The sequence below is a fragment of the Heliconius melpomene genome, chromosome 16 (genome assembly GCF_056956725.1).
Source record: "Heliconius melpomene rosina isolate 202511_hmr_F chromosome 16, ASM5695672v1, whole genome shotgun sequence".
Classification (NCBI taxonomy): Eukaryota; Metazoa; Arthropoda; class Insecta; order Lepidoptera; family Nymphalidae; genus Heliconius; species Heliconius melpomene.
Window position 1 is genome coordinate 7,266,465 of NC_140404.1, and position 23,882 is coordinate 7,290,346.

The window sequence follows — 23,882 nt, forward strand, 5'->3', positions numbered from 1 at the left end:
TCGGAGTAATGGATTAATTGATATTTTCTTTTTTTTGCTCTGGTAACCACGAAAAAGCTCGTCGTTAAGTTCTTCCACCCAATACGACTCAACTGAATGTATTAACACTAGGTTTCCTATTATTTGCGGGATACAATATAAAGCTAAAAAAAACTTAACACAATGCAAATCGAGATAAAAATAAGACCGACTCTATGATGTAAACTCGGCCTTATAGAGAAGAGTGGCTACCATAAGTTTGTTTGCATATAACTTGGTCGCCAGTCCAGTGAAGTATTTACTTACATTACAAGTCATCAGCGCCCCGCCCGGCCGCGTGACAAATTTATTTGTTAAGCGCTAATTCGATACTCGCTGCCTTCTGGTTTTATTATTATTTCTATGAAAACCTGCTGTAAAGTGTTGTTGTCATAAATACTTACTATGGTGATGTGAAACCCATATAAATTTTGAAGGGTTTGAGGTTGCTTTGAAGATGTCCATATCGACTAGTTTCCTGTAAAGCGTAAATTAAATAGGTAGGAGATGGAAGTACCGGAAGCGGACCGACTAAGGGATTTTTTGGGGTACAGCTGGGTCACATGGATTTAAGGGCCCACCCCCATCTTCATTAAACTCACTAAATAATAAATAATATAATCAAATAATAAAAAAAATATGTATTGTCTTTAAATTTATGTTAGTATACTTAGTCGTTTTATATAAATCTTCATATATATAAGACGACTACTATTGATACACTAGATATTTATCCTATATTAACACAATCTATCGAATATGTAAAGCTCCATACGTAAAAGGATTATTTAATCTATTTATACATGGTAAATGAAGGACGGAGTGTACACTAGGTTCCTTCTGCCTACCTTGCTATGTGCGGGGTACAGCGTGATGTTGATTTTCTTTGCTTATTCATTGTTGATTGAAGTTTCAATATGGATATGGTTGTTGTCAAAATGGAATAGACGTTGGTTTCCGGAAGAGCTCTACAGGGTTCTTTTATGGAAAGGATAAGGCAAACGACCTCACGGGTGACCTGGTGGTGGTAGATCATTTTTGTTTCAGAAATAACAAAAAAAAAAAACAATTAAAATCGGTGGGAAAACAATTTATTTCATCAATTATGTACATGGGTGTTCCAGCATATAAAATAATCACACTGCTCCAAGAAAAACTATTCTGACACAAAAGCTAACTAACTTAACGTCTAATGTAAATATAGTGTGCGATATACATTTGTAAGATATAAAATATTGCTAGCGTGATAATGGCTTAATGCTGTTTGTATGCGTATCAGGCTCTTAAGAGTATATACCTTCACTATATACTTAAGTACTGGTACTTTCACGATGTTCGCAGTTCTTGAGGGCCAGCTGGCGGTTTTTTTCAACTTAAATAAATGTTAGGAACTTTTTATTAGGAAATTAGGATAAAAGAATAATTTAAAATCAGATAAAAAAAATCGGATAAACCTGGTCGGGTACCTTAAAGCTGATAAGTTCACGCCACAAGCCCTCACCTTTCATGTTTCTTAATCAAGACGATTCCGTATTAATTTTTCTAACTACTTACATTCAACTCCTTTTCCACACGTCGTCATACTAAAATATCTAACATCGATTTATAATTATAAACACACAGAAAACATACTTAAATAAATAGTGCCCTTACAAAAATACATCCAAATCATAGGTAATGGTTCCTCTAATTATTGAATAACGCAATCCTATATCAGTCTTATTTCTATTAAATGATATAAGGACAATGACCGAGAGAAATACGGAAATATCGAAATCCTTTTTTTTATTTTCATCTTACATGTGGCTATAAAAATTAAATAAATACACTTATTTCATATACCACAGGGATTTGTTAATACTGACGAGTCATACAATTGGTAATTTCAGAGATATGATATATATGTATAGTACAGTTCTGTATACGCTCAACTTTTGTATGAAAAGTGTATAGAAAATAGATTTTCATAGGAACATCTAGAAAATAAATAAAATCTTTTGGATTATTAAAGTAGTTATATATATTTTACTCTCAAAATCAACTTATATTCGAGATAAAATGAGAAAACATATATTTTTGTACTGATTCAACGTTTTCTCTGACTTTTCTCCCCTGAACGTAGATGAAATCTAATTTAAATACCCAATTCAATTAGCCCTAAAACATGAATTCTAGCTTGTGAAGTGACTACAGCCTTACCGATGACTTTATTAAATACATTGTAGAATTACAATCGTAACAAAAATATTTTTTAGCAGCTTTGGCGTTCGTTTAATAATCTTAATAATATAATTTTATCCAAAAATCTACGTGATCACAATGCTTAATTAGGTATTACAATCTTATATCGTATCTCTGAACTGCAATTGGTCGGCTTTCGGGAACAAAGCCTAGCTAAACATTATATACAAAGAATAGGCACAGAAAATATGTTCAATTTGGAAGAAGAACCTCAAAGAAGTCTTCTTAAATGCCGAAAAACTACAGTATGGCAGCTAAATAATTACTGGTGCCGTATGTACAAACTATGCAAATAAACGTTCCTGATGATTCTTTTCGTCTGTTTCAATTACTTTTCTAAATTATTATGAACTTAAGTTTAAAATTTTTAACTGTTATTTCTATAATAAATGCAAAAATCGTAGCAAATATATTGGATTGTATGAAATTCCTTTATGTTGTAGTCTTCAACTTTATATTTTATAGAGTAAGATTTTAACTTTAGAATTTCTGAATAATATTTTTTATTAATATAAATGCTAATACGCACTCGATGTCTATTATAATTTATAATGTCTGTGAAATTGCGAAGCCGTTTCTATAAAAGTAACCTAGCTTGGTTTATATTCCCATTTTTTGCAAGTAGGTACACGAGGCATTCATTGGGAAAAACTAATTAGTGATGATCTCACTCTTCCACTTCTTCGGGGTTTTCTGCAGTCAGTAAATTAGTGTTGTCATCTGCTTGCAAATCTGCAGTGAGCTTCTGGAACAAGGGCTCGGATTATGCATCGAATATATACACCATATTTAACTATTAATATTACTATTACGTCATTTAGCACTTCGTTGTTCACTATGGTTATAGATTCGATATCTGTTTGGGTAAATATTATGTTTAGATTGTTTTTTTTTTAGTCTGGTAAAAAAAGCAAGCTTTGGATTTCATTACTTTTCCAATAACGGTTAGATATCTCAAGTAGTCGAAAAATTGAGATAAGTTATTAGGACCGTTTCCAGATATACCGTAGTAGTTATGCCTGCCGGTAAATGCGGAAAATGTGTAAAAATTAAATATAAACTTAAATATAAAAATTTACAGTTAAAAGCAAGGCTGAGTATAAAATATTAGAGTTCAAAATTTAACTGAGATATTGATATATCAACAAATATATAACAGTACGTACCCCCATTTGTGCTGAAGCAATCGTGGTCCTCTTCCTACGTCTCACAGCCAGAGCCAACAGCAAAACAAGCGCAATCGACGACAATGCTGCCACTAGCAAAGGTAGTAGTAGATTGTCTCCTGGTGAATAACCCTAAACAAAAATATAAGTTGAATCTAAAAGATATTCTGGTGAGGCCTCCCGGAAGTAAAAAAAAAATCTTATGATATATCTAATTATAATTCAAATATAAACCACTAATAAAGCTTAATAAAAAAAATTAGGCATATGATATGTACCTATGTATATGCTATGTGTGTATGGCCATGTTTTGTTTTTAGCATTTTTTTTTCAGGTTCACGCTGTATCCCGCATATAGCAGGTTAGACAGAGGGAACCTAGTGTTAAGACAGTCCGATCCCCACTTTCTTTCAAATTGTCTAGTACGTGTTGAGAATCGAACTCACAACTACAGCATTTACAGTCACACGATTGTACCACTACGACGGCCATACTAATTGTAAAGCAGAAGAATATTAAAAACTTAAAATTTATCATCTGCTATTAGATATTAGTCACAAAATATTAAATATTTATATACCTGCCTAAGTATTAAATAACTTATTGGTAAATGTAAAAACAATGTCATTAATAAAACAGATAAGAAATAAATAACTAGTGGGTGTTACGCGGAAGTTATAATGTGAATATATTACCTATTTAAAATTTCAGATTGTGGAGAATATAAGTAATAGAAGAAACTAAAACAGTTTGACAATATTAAAGTAGGGAACAGAGTGTTTTAACAGCAGGTTTCTTCTGCCTACCCTGCTGTGAAGAAGCTGATTTTTTTTATAGTTCAACGTTAATGTAACGATTTTATATGAGTAAATCGTAATCGTAGTTTACTTAGATATGCAAAATCATGGACGTCATACGACGAAGACCAGTTTCTAGATATTTATAGGGTATTTATTGATTGTAAGAAATATTGCGTGTGGAGTGCGCAACTGAACGCTGTCATTTGTCTTGCTTAGGAACATAATCCTTAAGCACCACGATTTATTCACATAGATGAATAGATAAGTGGATAAACAATATTAATGTTTTAAAATCAGATTCTAAGAAGAATTTAGGATATTTCGTTAAATAATTTCATCTGAAGAATAACTAAATGCTTATTGTAACTAGCAATACAAATTACGAATTAGGTAAAAGAGAAAACGAAAAACTTTCTTTTATTTTTTATACAATTTCCTTACTTCCACTTTGAAATATCAAATAAATATTCTGAAATTATATAATTTCCATGAATATGATTTAACTCAAAGCACATTTGTAACAGTTTAATGCATATTAAACAATTTGGTAATTACATATTTCATAATTTGTACGGCGCGGTTCATACCTTTGGGTCGGTTACGACTCACGAGTTTATAGAACACGCAATCCACCTCACGTAAATATAAACATTACATAAGTTAGCGAACTCGTAATCACGCTTACCGTCCATTGGAAGTACGATGACGTATCCACGAAAGGCCACCTCGCACCGTACCAGCCGCTGTCGGTTGCTTTCGAGACTGTTACTTCGTCGAAATCATTTCCTGGCGCTGCCGTATCTGGCTTCATCGGTGGCAGGGAGAATACCTCGTCCACTTCCAATGACTCTTTAAATTCCTCGTCATCATCAACCGACAGTAGGGTGTCTTTCAAATCCTTCATTATAGACGTCTCAGTTGTTTTTGACAATTCTGTAGTAATTGGTGTCTGAGTTGTAGATCCTTTAGTCGTAATCAAAGAGTCGTCATATAATTTTATTAAAGTTGCTGCTTTTTCTGGTGGGGTGAATGTACGCGCATAGTACTTGAAAATGTCGCGGAAAGTTTTTGGCTTTGGCGTCATAGTTGGTCTTATGATAACATCCTTATCCCAAGGTTTCATAGACATGGACATGTAATGATCTAATAAACGAACGCTACCGGAAGGCGTTCCAACGAAAGGAATTTGTTCGGTATCTTCTGTAGGAATCGGCTGTATTGTTGTTGAAGATGATGAGAATTTCCATGATCTTAGAGCTGGCATTCTCCATGGTGGTGTAGTAGCTCTCTCGCTCACAGTTGTAGTTGAAATAGTTGTGGTAGTGGTACTTGACGTGGTGGAAGACAGTGGTACAACGTTTAAATCTGTTTGAGACTTTAATGTTGAAGCAGCTTCTATCGCGATTAGAAGTTCTTTTTTACGAGATTTAACAATTTCTCGTCCAGCTGGCGTGTGCGGTGCAGAAGTCATGAGCTCGTTTTGGTCGTGCTGCATTCTTCGAGCATATAAAGCACCATTAAGGACGTAGAGAGGAACTGAAGCGAATGCTAGGGCCACTACAATGCCGATTACAACTAATATAATATACTTTAATGCAGATTTTCTTCTAGAACGCCGTATATGAATAGATGGACTGTAATCCCTTCCTTTTCCTTTCAATCCACTGTTGCTAAGAACTTCCTCTGTTTGCGGAAGTATGGTATACTGAAGGCTGTTCTCACCATGTCTTACCGTCTTGTACATGTTGTTACTTAATTCTCACTTTAAAGCACAGTATTATAACGATATAATCTCACGTGTAATACAATCACATATTTTTTTCACTCTAAGATGACAACGTTTTTGGAACGTTTATGGGACGCGTTTCATGGATGTTGTGGCCGGATACCGGATTTGTTCGTACTTCGTGAAGCATTGATGGTTCTTCGGGTAGCTGGAGTGCAGGGCGCATGCGTGACAACATTGAGCGGATGCGCGGTCCCTCACTGTCTCTCCGCCAGCCCCGACGTTGAGGTTATGACTTGGATACCGGCTTCTATAAATTGTACATCAGTCTACGACAATAACAATAACACGGGAGATGGCTCGTCTCATTAGCGACGTGACAGCCTTTTGTATACGTCCTTAGTATATTCTAGGTAGATATCTATTGAAGCACACCATATTGTTGTGGAGTTATTAAAACGAAATGTACGTTTTAATAATTGCATTTACGTTTTAGTACAGTTTATTTATAAATAAACATGAATCTATATATATAAAATCGAAAGGTCACTCACTCATCATGAAATCTCAGAAACTACATGTGCTAGAAATCTCAAATTTTGCATAGGAGTTACTTATAGGACGTAGGTGCTCGCTAAGACGGGAATTTGCAATATTCGACTTCTAAGGGGTTGTTTTTGGGGTCGAAAGTTTGTATGAAACTTCGTTACTACAAATGCTAGGAGTCTCAAATTTTGCATAGACGTCACTAGGACGTAGCCATGGAGACAGAAATTAATAATAACATAGTTCACGCGGGTAAAACCGCGAGCGGGCCGCTAGTATCTGATATATTGATGGAAGATACTGGTCTTGATTGTTTAATATGTTTTACATAGTTAATTATGTAAGTACTTATGAGGCAGTCTTGGCGCAGTGGCACAAGGATGTGACTGTAAACGCGACGGTTGTGGGTTCGATTCCTACTCGGGGTGCGGTACTGGGAGGAATGAATTTTAAATTTATCAATATTTTGATTTCTTCGCTCTGGTAATAAGGCAAAAAGCGCGGAGATGAGCTCGACCACTCAGCACATAATGCTTCGAAATTTCTGCAGAAAATGGGGGACGGAATATTTTGAAACTAGGTTCCCTGTGCCTACATGCTATATGCGGGATACAGCGTGAAGCTAAAAAATATATATATCTACATAGAAAGTTGTAATTTTATAACTATTCATACATTTTTATACCAAAAATATTTTTTTAAATACGTACATACTTATATATTAAAAAAAACCTACATCAAATAAACAAAAATATTCATTTTAAAATACCAAGTGAAAAATATAGCAATATGATATTCTAGATTGTTATTTTTTTACTTCATATATGATTCATTTTAACGTCCATCTTAAGGTTTCTCGTACAGTGAGTCAAGTTTCTCGCAATTCTACACCTACGTGTATTTTTATAGCGCCTTATTAATTTGAGAGCTCGTTTCTCTGATAGTGCCAAGTTGATATAATCGTATAATTGATGCTTCATTAACTTCAAACTTCTCAAATAAAATGTTTTTTTACTTGAGAGAATTTTAAAAAAATAGAGAAAATGAGGAAATTATAGAATTTTGGAGGCATTCTGGGTTGAGTGGTGGCACAACGCCGCGATTTGCCAGCGATTTGATCAGCTTCACGACAGCGTGGGATACAGATCCCAGCAGGGTAGGCAGACCTAGTGTTAAGATACTCCGTTCCCCACTTTCTGCCGAATTCTGGAGGCGTGCCGTTGCGCCACGACTGGCCTCAGATTAAGAGACCTTATTGCATGTTAATACATATTTTGCTCCTTAATTTTTGGTAATAAACCATAATTATCCAGAAGTATTATGTAAATTAAAATACTTATATTATGGCCGCCATGGCAAAAAATTTAATACGCCATTTAATTTTTTTAATATTTTTATAGGTAGATTGTATGAAGAACCTATTTTATGTTATTGTTAAGTATGATAAAGATCTTATGAATATGTAATGAGATAATTTATGCCGAATAAGTATATCTTGTTATGAAATTAAACCTTACTATAAAGTTATTTTATAGCATATGACTATTTAAAATAAAAAATGCTACTTTGGCCGTTACCGATTAGACAATAATATATTTAAGTATTTAGATTTTTTAACTTAATGTTGTATCCCTGCCAGGAGGGATCCAGAAGCAGCTTTTAAGATCTAGTTTTAAGAAATTTTTTTTTGTTCTCCATTTTCTGGTGAATTTTCAATCTTAGCCAGTTAAAAATATTTTTATATGAGGAACGATGAAAGCATTCATTTATACTGTCGTACCACGCATATCAGAATTTTTCTTAGACCGAGAATGAATGTTAACGGGCACTATATTGTGAATCCTCCCTTAGGATATGTCGTCCACAACTCTTACTTTTTTCTCTTTGAAGGTAGATGGCTACTGGATGATATGCATCTAATTATAATTAAAAAATGTTAGTAAGTTTCAATTCAATTTAATTTTTTCTTGTTCGTATGTGATTAATTTAATATATTATGTTACTTATTTTAAAATCCTTTATCTCGCACATAGCAAGGTAGGCAAAGAAAACCTCGGAACCTAGTGTTGAGACACTTTTCCTGTTACGACACTAGTGTTCTCCGCTTTATGATACCAGTGCGAAGAAATGAAACATTCCTTGAGTGGGAATCGAGCACAGATGTAGGTATACTTAAATTTTATTTATGTTATTTATAGATAGATATATAGATAATATGGCTCATTAGATATCACTTAACTAAGAAGAGCACACCTTAATTCTTCCGCTACTTATTTAAATTTACGTCAATAAATAAGCAATTCAATTATAGTAATAAAAATCTTTTCAATAGTTAATTATAACCGGAAATAAAATTAATTTATCAAGATCATTACATTAAAACCAGTTACTAGTTCAGCCTCTTTTAATATCCTTGTAGATTCCTAAAAACGACATATTGGAATGGGTCAAAATGACCTTCATTTCGACCACATTCAATAAAAAATAATTTAAACCAATTAAAAAAAAGGCGAAAGTAACCAATTAAAACGCACGTGGCATATAAATAAAATAAAAGCTACGAAATAATTACTTTCATGGATGCATAAATTTTCTATATTTGTTTCATTTTATGAGGCCGAAGTGTGTAGGTTCGATTTCGATTCGAAGTAATTATATATTTGACGAATGGAATTATATCTCTGGTAACGAGGGAATGCGCGACGTTGAGTTCAGCCACTCAACACACATAGCCTCCAGAATTCGACGGAACGTGACAAACGGATTGACTTAACTAGGTTCCCAAGTTCCCTCTGTCTACCATGCTATGTAAGTATGAAGAAAAAAAAAGTTTAAAAACCATATATAACATATATTTCGTTTCTTAACTTTTTTTACCATGGGCTATGGGTTGTTATTAATTAAGTGGAAACGTTTACAGTATAAATACTTACTTTATCGAATATAACAAAAGGCGTTTTGCCGATCCAATTTTTTACTGTTTCAACTATTATTTAATTACATATAATATAAGACGATAGATACAAAGAGACAGAAATCTGCCGCGAGCAATTCTAATCATTGTTAAAAAAAAAATCAACAACCAGCATATTAACGAGTTTTTGCGTCCGGTCCAACCGAGAACACACCATACGAATACTAATTCTGTTGACCTTGGAGAGAATCACGTTTCGAAATGGGCCCGTGAATGCGATATTTTTAGAATAAAAGTAAAAAGAGTTGAGGCCGAAACAAAATAAAAGGGTTCGGTCGAACGAATCGTCCCAGTTTTTGTTGGTCGTCCAGATCTTTTTCTACTTAAAAAGAAGCGACGGCTTAGATAAAGAAGCCCGTTCGTTCCGCATCCTTACAATGTTCTCTGGAGTGAAAGATGGAATAAAAAATATATATTTGACACGGGCGATGGTCCAGAAGTCGGTGTTTTTAGGCTTGTCAATTAAGAATTCAAAATAATACGTGATTGAATTATTAGTGGGTGCGGTTATGTTAATAGTATGCAAATAAGTTTCATTCTTAATTCTCCTAAAATAATTAGTTGAGTGTTTAAAACTGGCATTTAAATATGAATTTTATGATGACATTTGAGTTCATTTAATAGTAAAAATAAATTAAAACAATATTTCTATAAAATTAACATAGTTAATGCTAAGAAACCGCTAAATATTCTCTTGTTGATAGATGACAATAACATAGCAACTGAATGTTTATTCATATTGTTACCATGTTAAAGCTAGTGGAAGGAAAAGTGTGTATCTAAATTATTCGAGGATATAATTACATATAACATAATTCAAAACATGGTCTTGTTGAAATACTTAGAAGTACTTTTAGCGATGTTGTCTTAAAAGTTATTATTTAATTAGATACCCACATAGATGGTATCTAGAGATATTTTCTGGGGGAGTCTGGTTTAAACGTGGTTTTTTATTGTTTTTTTGTTAGTAAAGTTTCTGGGACCCAGACAATTCTGGGGTAAACACGGCCCACCCAGTCCACCATACTTCTATGCCCATGCCTATATACGTATTATTTGTTTATAACGCGTACGACGTACAGGGCTCTGTTTGTGTTTAGTACAATGACACGAACAAAGGTGCTATTTTAGTGTGCATCTGGAACACCGCCAACGCCGCGGTGCGTTGTGCGTCGCGTAAATAAACGCACACAACTAACACCGCTTCCTAAAGAGTAATAGTCGAATTAAATAGTAATCAAGGACGAGATATAGCTGGAAATCTCATTATACATCAAGGTTAACTGAGCCTTTTGTAATTATTGTAATAGCGTGTGCTTAACCATTATTCAATCTTTGGTATGTTGGTTTCATTATTTTTAAATTATGATATAAAGTGAATGTTTTAAACAATTATAAAGGATTTCTTTTTCATAAAGGATTTGGGGGTACTCTGTCAGCTGTGAGGAAATGAAGTAGATAATAGTTTCAATATACCTTCTATTTTTCATATAATTATTCTCATAATATCAGTGCGTAACAAACTAAGTCAGCGAGGTCTAAGCATAGCTTTGTATTTGTGTGAGTGTTCATATATTATAGCTTATAGTGTAGGTGTATCGTCACTAGCTGGCCCTGAACTGGTTTATACTTTATACTGCTTTTTGACAACCGGCCTACACATCTTGTAGTGATAGCAGCGTTACATATTTAATTCTTAATATATATATATATATATTTGTTTATATTTATTAACTCAAGACGCAATGCCTCCAGAATTCGACAGAAAGTGGATTCCCTCTGCCTACCTTGCTGTGTGCGGAATACAGCGTGCAAGTGAAGAAAAAATTAAAAGTGGAAAACCAACAAATTGACACTCACTGTATAAAAATGGAAAAATATTGTCATAAGTAAATTATAGGTAATTTGCAACAGTTTATAGGTTAAGACACGTTTAAAACAATGTTAGAAGTAAACAAATGATAAGTAAGGTATAATTTAATATCTATTAAAACGATGATGCACTTACTGTAGTACATTTTCCTTATTTCCTCCTATGAATAATTATTTATTTTGGCCCGAGAGAGGACAAAAACATAATATGAACAAGTCTAGACGACGAGTCATTTATTATATGTTTCTTTTTTATTTTATTTCTGAATTAATGAAATATTTAATGTTATGTTTTTATTTAATTAAGTATCATATTCGTTTATGCAATCATTTTATTTTTGAATTATTTTTTTCACGGATTCAATGTAAAGTAACTTTGCTACTGACATATAATTTATATGTGTTGTTAATAAAAATACTTTTAAAATATTATTCATTACTTAAAAGCCATACAAAATATATACAGCTTAAGGCTGTATCCCTCATAATATAGCAGGGTAGCTAGAAGAAACTAGTGTAAAGACACTCCGTTCCTCACTTTAGGCAGAATTTTTTAGAGATATATACAAATTTATAAACAAAACTTTATATTACTTTAAGCTAAACACACTAGCGGCGTTAGGGTAGGGCGAGCCTGGGCGACCGTCCAGGGGCGCCGGATGAAAAGGGCGCTTTGCGCAAAGTTGTCTTAAAATGGTCTAAGATTTTAAAAAAAAACGAAGTCACCGTTGTCTTTGATATCTAAAAAAAAAACAAAATCATCGTCATTGAAGTATTTATCAACTTTGAAAATAAAATTGCAGAAAACATAGACAAGAAGTGATATTTTATTAGTTTTTGTCATTTTTTTTTTAAATATATTGTTTTTTCGTTGTACTCATTCCCTGTTTTGTATATTATTGAAATGTAGTTAGGGGGCGCCGAAAATATTTCGCCCAGGGCGCCGGTAGTGCTAAAACCGGCCCTGGTTAAACACTTAATTCTTAAAGATCATAATATACTCATATATATAAAACGTAATACAATATTTGTTCTCAGATGTTTAATTCATACCGTCCGTCAGTCTTGACTCTCGTTAATGTGTGGATAGTTACTAATGGAAATATGAGTCAGTACATTGACATTTTATAACTAATAGACGGGTGAATAAATAATTTGTAAACGATTAGAACATTGCGGGGTTAAGTTCCGCCACTCAACACGCAAAGCCTCTAGAATTCCGCGGAAAGTGGAACGTGTCTCAACCCTAGATCACCAGGTTCCCTCTACCTACAAAAAATTATAACATTCAGCGATATCCGAAGCTTTCTAAAATTAGTTATTTGACAAAAAAATAATTCTTCAAATACATGAGCAACCTTGAGGGTTCAAAGCACATCCCGTCAGCGCTAACGAGTTTGCCTAAACAAACATTTTCACGAGCATAAATTATGATTGGTCACTAATTTTAGCGAGAGCTGAGAGAGCTCAGTCCTTTGTGTAAAAGTAGGATTGTCTGCCACTAAAACAATATTGCTATCTACGTTTACAGAGCAATCACTCTGTGTTTAGTGTCAAGAAAGTTTATCATACTTTACAACAGTTCTAAAGTTCGTCCCTTGGGGTTTAGATAAGTGTACTATCTTATCTGAATACTCAGATAGTTGAGAGGCATTTTATTTTAATGTTGAAATGGTTTCTTTATTTAAGAGTTTTACAAAGAAGGATTATTAAGAGTTCTTAAGATTGCCAGGCCAGTTGTGGCGCAGGAGCACCAGCTTGTGACAAGGTTGTAGGTTCGATTCCCACACGAAGAATTGAAGTACCTTAAAAATAAGATTGTCAAATACTTAGGCTCTTTAAATTTTATTAGCTTGTATATAAACACAAAAAAAAAAAAATTAACAATACACAAATATATATTTGGTGCCTAATTTAGCAGAGTTGAAATCCGGTTCACCATATTATAATCATTAAATAAGTATTATTCATATAAATGTCAAGGAGGTGGATACGAGAGGTGATCGTCGATGAAGAGTTCGTGTATTGTTTGAGTTGTTTGGTTGTTATTTATAATTGGCGTGTGATGGAGTGTGACGTGAGGGTGCATCGGCCGCTCCTGACCCTGGCTGGCCCAATGCCACCACATATCTGCGCCTGGGCATCCCGCCAGCGCTCTGAACCTTCCGCATCGTTTCGCAAATTATCTTTTTACAACGATACGTAATACAATTTTTTGTTTATTGATTTCTATTTTATGGAAAATAAATAAAATTAATTTTATTTAAAATTAAAGTAACTAGAAATTAAAAATTGTATTATCAATTTAGTTATGGTATTTATAGTTGTAAAAATGGTTAATAATTAACGGATATTACGAAAAGTATAAGCAACAAAATGTCATTCACTTAAGGCAAGTGTATTATTACTACTTAACTATATATAATACAAGTCGCGGTTAACCTGATTTGGTGTAAATATAATTATAATTCTTATAATAAATATATATTTATACAATAAATAACAGCTAAATAAGTGAAAATATAACAAATAACAGTTATTAATATATTACTTGGTGTACCATAGTGAGGCTAGTAGTGACTCAGGAGCAAAAGCATGTGACTGAAACGCGACAGGTTGTGGGTTCGATTCCCACTCGAGAAAACGTAATATTTAATATTTTAATTACGCTCTGTTGTCGAGGATAAATGGGGCGACCGTCCACTCAAGACGCTATGCCCGTCAAAATTTGGCTAAAAGTGGAGAGCCGAGTGTTTTAACACTAGTGTCCCTTTGCCCACCCTGTAACTATAATTGATATGTAATTAATTAACTAATTGTTGGCATTGGCGTAGGTTCCGGACGATGAACCGCACACGTGTGTAAATCCAGTGGCCACTGCGACCGGTGCATATGAGCGAGTATCGTACAAGTGCACATCTGTCTTATATATTAATACTAAAATATTAATAGTACAAATAAATAGTCTAGCAAAATGTGTTTCTAGATTAATGTGAAGCTTTGTTTGATTCACATTTAATCAGATATCTTTTGTTAAAGTTTTAGTTAAAAGGTTATTTTGTTTTTTTAAAAATAAATCTAACGGTTTTCAAGCTATATAGCATATTCTTAAATACATATTAAAATAATTATATAATTAATTTGAGAGGCCGTCATGGCGAAGGGACATAAGGATGTAAGTATAAGCGCGAGGGTTGTGGGTTCGATTCTCACTTGGGAAATTCATTATTATTTATTAATATGTTCATTTTTTTGCTCTGGTGTCGAGGCAAAGAGTGATGTTGAATTCCGGAAAATGGGGAACGGAGTGTCTTATTACTAGATTCCCTCTTCTTACCCTGCTTTTTGCGGGATACAGCGTGAAACTGATTAATTATAAAATTACATATACAAAAGAAACTTGCAAAAAACACGTTCTCAAAATATTAAAAGCCCCTGGACTTACGCCAGGTGATCTTCTTGAAATTTAAATATTATTATGATGTAAAGCTGCCTCAGCTTCCAGTTGAAAGTCAGTAGTCACCTTTAAAAAAACCTGACTGGACTATTTTGTGACTTTCGCAGAACTCCCTAATTGCCTCACGTGTGTCATTTGAATGATTTTTATAATATTTTTCGATTTCCAAGAACTAATAAATGTGCATACAATTCAAACTAAACAAGTAAATAAAATAAAATAAAATCAAATTAAAATTTGTTGTAATTAAAATATGCACTTCTTCTCCTCACAAAAGCTGACAGCCAAGGGGATTTGTAAACATAGGCTAACATATACTGTAAGATAATCTAAATGTGTTAGTTCGTCTTTATTGCGATAGTATAAAGTTATAGACGGTGTAAACTAAATATTATTATTATTAAACGTCGCGTATTGCATGGTGTAAGATAAAGCTGCGCTCCATATGTGCTTTTGAAGCGTTCCCACGATGCCCCGTCCCCCGCCCTCGCCGACCACCATGTGGCATCAACCAGCCTATCCAGATCCTTTCGACTGCCCCAAAATATATTTATATACGGCTTCTCAGCTATCAAAAAAAATTCACGGAGCTCTATAATCTTTGGTACTTTAGTTACCTCCCGGGTCTTCGTGTAGCGTTAATGCCTAGGGCTTCAGGAGTGATGGGTTGACATTAATTGATAAGTGATTAATGAAATATTTATAAAAATTAAAACGAAACGAAACAGATGAATGCTATTAAAAATTGTTTAGAAATTAAAGGGTTGATGGAAAATGGAGTATAATGCACGACGAAGCTTGGCACCGACGTTGACGGATTACTTCTAGGACTCGAGTGCTATATATGATGCTAGAGATAGATAGGTAAAAGATAGTGCCATGTTTATTCTTCGTGCAGTGAACTTTCATGCAATGGAAAGTAAATTCTCAAACAATTGAAGCATGTATCCCTCCGGTGTGTAGATTTTGCAGATGGCGAAGCGGACGTGGATTCACAAAAAATTTTGTAGGTACCCAATGTACTGTAATATATGGCTTCGACCAGATTTGCGCACGCTACCTGCTCGTATTTCGTGCCATTTTTGCAGTTGCTTTGGAAGTAATAATACACCACGAGAGTTTTGTTACGGTGTTTTTTATAAATATTCGTAATTTTCATAACATATTGTATATTTTGTAATAATAATTAATGTTGAAAAGTGGAAATGTTCCATACGTAACGTTTTTTTTCCAAAATAGAACAATTGAGGCCGTTACCACTGCGGCACAAGGGTGTGACTGCAACGCGACGGTTGTGGGTTCGATCCCCACTCGAGGAAGTGAAATATTTATTTGCGTTTATATTTCCATTTCTTCGCTCTGGTATCGAAGCAAAGAGCAGCGTTAAATTCTGTCAATCAACAAGTAAAGCCTCCAGAATTACACTAGGTTCCCTATGCCCCTGCTGTGTGCGGGATACAGCGTAAAGCTGATTAAATTTGATTTTTAGAACAGTGAAAGATAAAAAGAATAAATATTCTTTTTTCTTTTTATCTCAATAAGGTTAACAGATAGAAGATTGTAGTAAATAAACAAGCTCTTGGAAGAGGCATATTATTTTTAAAGTACTTGTGAGTTTATGCATGTTCTTTTGTCACGATATGGCAATCAACATGTTTATTTTAATGAGAATGAGTGCTTAGTAAAACAGCGTTGTGGTTGTAATATTATTTAATTGTCAGTAATAAAGTTAACTTTAGATTTACATTCACCTTCCTATATCACACACTATCGATATTTATTTAAGTTCTTACTAAACATTCGAAATATTAAATAATAAAAAATATTTTCATTTTGTACATTCTTGTATAAAGAGGGTAAAATTTTTAGATCTACGCTTTCCGCTTCTTCGAGTGGCTCGATATAACTAATACCAAACCACTTAGCTCAATGGATGAATAGTACATAGTGTTAAGACACTCGGTTTTTCACTTTCGAATTCTGAATTTTAGAGGCATCTCGTGCTGAGTGGCGGAACCCAACGCCGAACAAGATGAATGTAAATGTGTAATTTTTACGTCAGATTGGATCATTTTTCTAAGTATTTCATACAAAAGTGCCTTATTTCGTTAAGCTCGAAATGTACGTATGTATGTAGTGAAGTGTGACACCTGACCTAACTCAACTTGCACTTGTCATATTCTAAAGCGTCGCCGCATTTGTAGTGATGTGCTTTATCGATAGTTTGAAATTCGATAGATTAGCAATGAAAGTTATTATTATTTAAAAAAAATATGTTTTTTTTTCTACATGTTGTAACCAGCGCATAGCAAAACCAAGTGTTAAGACAATCAGTTCCCATTAGGATACTTCCTTTCTTCATGTTCAGCTGAATTCTGGAGAGTTATCTCGCTCTTACCAGAGCGAAGAAGGCAAATTTTCACTCTCACAATAATTTTTTACTTAACTGTAATAACAAATAATATAATATCTATTATCATAGAGTAATAATAGAGGATAGCTGCCAACTAATGTAATAGATTGTACTATTGATTTTGAAAAGAGCAACTGTTGAGTTTCTTGCCGGCTCTTCTCAGCAGAACTGCCTTCCGAACCGGTGGTAGCTTTTTGTTCATATGTTCATTCGACGATTCAAAAGTGCTTATAATAATTGCCTATTTGAATAAAGAATATTTTGAATTTGAATATTTTGAATTTGAATTTGAATAATTAATGTAAGAGGTCATTATAAAACAAAAAAAATAACTTAAAAAATGTACAATATCATTAATACAATTCCATCTAAATTAATTCCACCTAAATAATATATCTGAATAATCTAAATAAAAAAATAAGATCGTCACGTCAAGAACATCACTTTAGTTGTTTTGTTTCCTAAGAGAGTGGGGTTGAAGGGTCCAGCAAAAAACTGGGACCGTGGCGACAACAGAGAAGTCTCCAGACCCTTACGAACAGATTTTTATGTTATTCAATATATCGCCTTTCTGAAGAACCATCTAATGGTCCATAAATTTACTTTCATAGTTTCTACTATAAATAACTAATTGACATTCAAAATTACGGTTGCTATTAGGTTTTTGGGTTTTGTAAATGTTTTTTTTTATAAGAATCTTTTTTGTTTTATCTTCAGCATTTTGGAAAATAAGAAAGGAGATGACTATGATATGTCACTCTGCTTTCTGCGCATTAGCTATGATATTCTGGGTGGCGCAATCGAATACCATATTATTGGCATTATCTAACGTGACTAGGTTAGTCTACTTTCCAAATATAAATAGTCAACGGTAGGTAATGCAGTAGCTACATATGTACACACTATTTCTTATATGAACTTACAAACGTCTATTTGTAACTTTGAACTTTTTATTATTTTCTAATATTATAAATTTGAAAACCTTAGAGATTAATCGTGACGCAGGAGCATAAGCGAGGGTTTCTAAACGCGAAAGGTTGTCGGTTCGATTCCCACACAACGAAATGAAATAATTAATATTTTCATTTCGCTCAATTATTTTGCTATGCTGTCGAGTAAAACCCGACGTTCAGTTCCGCTACTCAACACGTCATGTGTCCAGAATTCTGCGGAAAAGAGAACGGAATATGTAAACACTAGGCTACCTTTGCCTACCTTGCCACACGCGAAAAACAGCGTAAAACCGAAAAAAAAAATATTTGTGTCACTTTTTAAACATTCTGAAATCTTAAACATTACGTCACCCAGCAAAATATATAAATTCACAACATTTCTTTAAACAAACTTTAAAAATATCAAATATCGACTTATATTTCGTAAGAACGACAGTAAATAAAATGTTGTATTTTATGAAATGCGATCACGTATTTGCAAGCGGATCTCTTTGATAATACCCGTACGTGGGTTGGCTTTGCGAATCGAATGAAATGAATCGTAAGCGAGTGCTTGGCAACGTTGTAGGTAGGTAGAGGTACGGGTACCTACCCGTATACGTGTAGGTACCCGTATACGCACTGTAAATCTAGCAAAAGTAGAATAAAATTATTTTCATCTAGGTATCTAGGTAAATTCGGAGCATCTTTTCTTTCATTTCCATTTAAATTTTAAACGAAAAATTTTAGTTGACGAATAATATTCATGGCTCTACCTAAATACGTAGTATGGAAGATCTGTAATAGTTAAATCGTTTCTTATTTAGTAATTTAAAGATAATTATTAAATTATCAGAAATATCAGCTTTACGCTGTATTCCACACAGAGCAGGGTACACAAAGGGAACCTAGCTTTAAGACACTCCGTTCCTCATTTCCGGCTGAATTTTGGTCGCTGCGTGTTGAGTGGCGGAACTCAACACCGCGCTTTGCCTCGACACGAGAGCGAAAAATAAAAACAACAATTCTTTAATGATTTCATCTATTTCGCTTAAAGAATTTCTGAGTTATATTTATATTTAGAGACGCTTAAGCAGTAAATAAATATTCTTTTGTTTTATTTCGTAGAAGCGTCAGGGGTCGAGTGTGGCATGTAAAATGGGTACTGGAGTTTTTGTCAAGTCAACGGCGTTGTGCCTACCGAAAACAAATGTTATCTATTCATTGTTTCTAATTCTTTGTAATATTATATTCTAGTCGTGTGCCTTTTTAAAGCTATACTCGAAGTACATGTGTTTTCAATTTTTATCTTTATACATTTAAGCTCGGTAACTGAGCCTTTGTAACTTTTTTAAATGATTGCCTTTATGGACATGTTTATTTGATAGTAAAACACGTTTTTTATTAATTAGTTATTTCTAAATTTATTTATCTATATAGATAAAATCAAAAGGTCACTCACTCATCACGAAATCTCAGAAACTATATGTGCTAGGAATCTCAAATTTTGCATACGAGTTACTTATAGGACTTAGGTGCTCGCTTAGACGGGAATTTGCAACATTCGACTTTTAAGGGGTTGTTTTTGGGGTCGGAAGTTTGTATGAAACTTCGTTACTACAAATGCTAGGAGTCTCAAATTTTGCATAGACGTCACTAGGACGTAGTCATGGAGACAGAAATTAATAATAACATAGTTTACGCGGGTGTAACCGCGAGCGGGCCGCTAGTTACTTATAATTATACTTCCACAACTTGTGGGTTTTGTTCACATTTATTATTTTTTAAAGAAATTTGTCTCCTTAGGTATCTACCGTCGTACTCTACCTCGCAAGCCGTAAGCGCGAGGGTTAAGGGCGATCCCTTATTTAGGCTATTTCCACTCGGGTGAAAACTTATTTTCGTTTCTACGTTCTGATAACAAGACAAAGCGTGGCGTTCAGTTTCGCCAATCAACACGCAATGTCTCAAAGTTTAAGCGGAAAATGGGGAACGGAGTTTCACCCCGCCTGGGCTACCTCAGCGAGCTATTATTATAATGGGCTTTTTCAGCCAATATAATTTTTTTTTTTTAGTCTATATACTTATAATATGCATCAGGAATATACATAAATTCTGTGAGGCTGTGTGATGAACAAACACATCTGCAAAAATACACATTGAAGAGCAAAACACGTTTTATAATAAACACTACTAACTAACTATAGCTAACTATAACCGTATGCAAATATTGTATGACGTACGTCTACCAGGAGGTGTACAATGCACTTTTATAGACAGACAGACGGCCCAGGGAGGAGACAATATCGATATTTAAACATATATTTTATGTATTTATTAATCGGCATTTTCTCTGCATTTATAATAGTCGCTAGACTTTATAGTTTATATAAATGTAGTTATGCTATTTTAATGTTACAATTATGTTTTCATAAATTAAAATCACAGAAATAATTTTGGTTAAAGTAAAATAAAAGTTTTAATATCAGTTTAGGTTTATATTTATTTAAATTAAAACCTATTAACAATAAAAATACGCGTAGCCTTGTAAAAGTGTGAAAAATTTAAACGTTAACATACGAAAAAATCAATAGTGAATGTTAAACATACAATAAATAGTGTAAAATTTATTGACATAATTAAATATATTTTATAATATAAATAAATAAAAATATTGACAGCTTCACGCTGTATCCCGCAGTCAGTAGGTAAGCAGAGAGAACCTTGTGTTCCCCACTTCGTTTCCCATTGAACGGTAAGCTAACACTAAAAAGGGAACCTAAAAAAATTACTGGATTTATCGATTCTTACAATAGAGCACATCTCTAAGACTCGTAGTTAGGAGTCTAACCACGCACTTCCCTAAATACGTCTCACAGCATTGTGTAGAGATGGATGGTGCTGCGTTTAAAACTTTTAAAAGGCCTTTCTTAAATACTTTTAGTAGAATTAGCTACCAGCTTTGAAATATTTATAAATGCTTTTGTTTCCTTACTGTTTTATTTTTTCTTGCAACCATTTAGATGATTTATGAGTTCTTCTTCATTAAAATGTATACTTTTACATTTTAAAGGTAGAATATATTATGTACCTAGAGGTTAGTGACAAAACACTCTTTTTAGATTGTTTCTTGGGTCTCGTAGTACTGTACTACGAAATTGTTCAAAAATATTGTATATAAGCGAAATCCTATATGGGTATATATTTTTATTTTAATTAACTAAGATCTTTGTAGTATGTCAAACTGTGCTACATAGAAATATATTGCAATGTGGGTAGTTATTAGAACATAACTTTAGAATTACCTTTGACTTACGTTAACAGCGTTCCTCACTATTTTACAATTTAATTTACCTAACATAAATAGCTTTAAGTTATAAAATATGATTTATCACCGCCATCAGGATGTAGTTACGCCGTTTGTGCTTTTAATAAACCATTTGTTGATACGTTAATTGAGCATCATGTTGCGAATTCATTATAATAATTTGCCCGTACTTATATTAAATAGTCGTATGTAATATAAAAGGAACAGTAGAGTCGAAGAGTCAACCAACCAGAAGTTAGGTATAGATATTTATTTAGAAAACGTATAAGAAGTGAACGTAGCGGGATTCAAACCCGCGCCTATTGGAAACAGTCCAAGTGCTAAGCCTGGATTCTCAACGTACGTGGCGAAACTCAACGCTGAGCTCTTTGCCTTGATGTATTACAGTCACACCCTTGCACTCCTGCATCACGACGGCCTATACAAATCTATTCAAAAAAGCGTTATACACCTATTTTATTGAAATGTATGTTATGTATATTATACGAGGCCGTTGTGGCATAGTGGCAAAAGAGTGTGACTGTAACGCGACGGTTGTGGGTTCGATCTGGCAAGCCCGGCGTTGAGTTCCGCCACTCAACACGCATCGCCTTGAAAAATGCTCTTCTGTATGCGGCATACAACGTAAAACTAATTTAATTTTTATATATCTTTTTTATATGTATACTGGCACACGTGGATAGGAAAAAAATTAGATGCTACAATGATTCAGCTATAGCAAAAATCTTTTTTATCTTCGAAGTAAACATAGATATACATATACAGATATATAGATATACAGATATATATCTAGATATAGATATAGGAAGATATAGCATAGCCTCATAAGAAACAAGTTTTGCGCATTTTTCATAAATAATTTTTCGATCGCTTCCGACACAATAATGAATAATGAAACAAAGAGAATTTTCTTGTGAACGTAATAAAAGCTGGCGCTGCCTTCCTTATACGTTTTAGAACGAGGTCACACTTCCGGATTACATCACTTAAATTAGAGATGATTGTATGTTAGGTTTTTTGTAGTATGTCATTAAATAATACAATAATTAAATTGTAATTCATTTTAACATAGAATTTTTTTAAAAAAATGAATATTAGAGATATTTTAATTAGGTTTTCTGTAATACTTCTGTTTAAAGACGCGAAAATATTTGTTGAGGAGAGCAGCTTCACGTGTTTTCCCGCATTTTAGGGTGAACCTAGACCAGACCTAGTGTTAAAAACACTCCATTTTCCACTTTCTGTCCTATTTTCGAAACATTGCATGTGAAGTAGCAAAACTTGTCTACCAAAGCAGGAAAATGAAAGGAGAGAGGAGGATTTTTTATAGCTAATTCTATCTCAATGACAGTCTCGGACTGTAAATGCGGCAGTAGTGGGTTTGATTCCTACGGATAAAGAGGTACTGATATATTACGCCACTGCTACTCAGAAAATTACGAAACTACCTCGAAAATAAGGTGGTACGTAGGGAACGCTGTCTTAACACTAGGTTCCCTGAGCCTAAAAAAATAAAACTTGTATCTAAGTTTACATATTTAATGTATTTACTCTGTAAATTTGCTAAACGGATACAAACACCAAAAATGTCCGTGACATTATCCGTTCGTACACACATTATAAGCTTAAGTGACGTATGAATAAATATTATTAAGACATCTTTGTATTATTAAAACTATATTGTTATTTTAATATATTTGTCATAATTATATTGATATAATGTTTAATGAAAAAATAATATTGCTTGGTTTTTGCGATTCATTTAATAAATCATAATTTATAAAAAATCAAATAAAATCGGCTTCACCCGCACACAGCAGGGCAGAGGGAACCTAATTCTACGACGGGTCGAGTGATCGATCTCAACGCCGGCCTTTAGTCTTAGTGTCATAGCTAAATGAAAATATTAATAACCATTAATTCATTTCTATTTCTGGTGTGAAGATATTCACAAAGTGGCGGGCAAGAGCTGGATGCGAAGATCGAGCTCAGCGGCGTGCCATTGGAGAGGCCTATGTCCAGCAGTGGACGAGGACAGGCTGATGATGATGATGAATTCATTTCTTCGAATCGAGGGTCGAACCCACAACCATTGCATCTCCTTGTGCCCCTGCGCCACTGAAGCCTCATAACTTATAAAGAATGTGTAGAATGAAAACTCTACTACACATTGCATAGAACAAACTCAATAAGGTGTTATAGTATATCCTTTTCCAGTACACCCACTTTCATTTTCTACCATAATTAGAGGCGTGGACTGAAAGAATATATAGAAACTAGTCACGTTTAACGACGAAACCCAAAGATAAAGATAAAGATAAAAAAAATAAAAGAAAAAAACTAAATAAAACAATAAACAACATTTTGCACATACAACGACTCAGAATTATGAAATATTCTCAGCAATAA

At 33.7% G+C, this 23,882-nt stretch overlaps 1 protein-coding gene across 2 annotated transcripts; it reads right to left on the minus strand.

Annotated features, from left to right (window-relative positions):
- Positions 1-1,092: 1,092 nt before the first annotated feature.
- Positions 1,093-6,116, minus strand: LOC146530875 (uncharacterized). Of its 2 annotated transcripts, none has more exons than XM_085199170.1 (3): positions 4,911-6,116; positions 3,426-3,557; positions 1,093-3,001 (listed from the first exon to the last, which is right to left on the minus strand). In XM_085199170.1, the coding sequence occupies exons 1-3, from the start codon at positions 5,967-5,969 to the stop codon at positions 2,927-2,929; spliced, it is 1,266 nt and encodes a 421-aa protein (XP_085055296.1). In that variant the 5' UTR covers positions 5,970-6,116; the 3' UTR covers positions 1,093-2,926. The 2 variants fall into 2 exon arrangements, with proteins under 2 accessions (XP_085055296.1, XP_085055295.1); XM_085199169.1 differs by having other exon boundaries at positions 1,093-3,004.
- Positions 6,117-23,882: the final 17,766 nt, after the last annotated feature.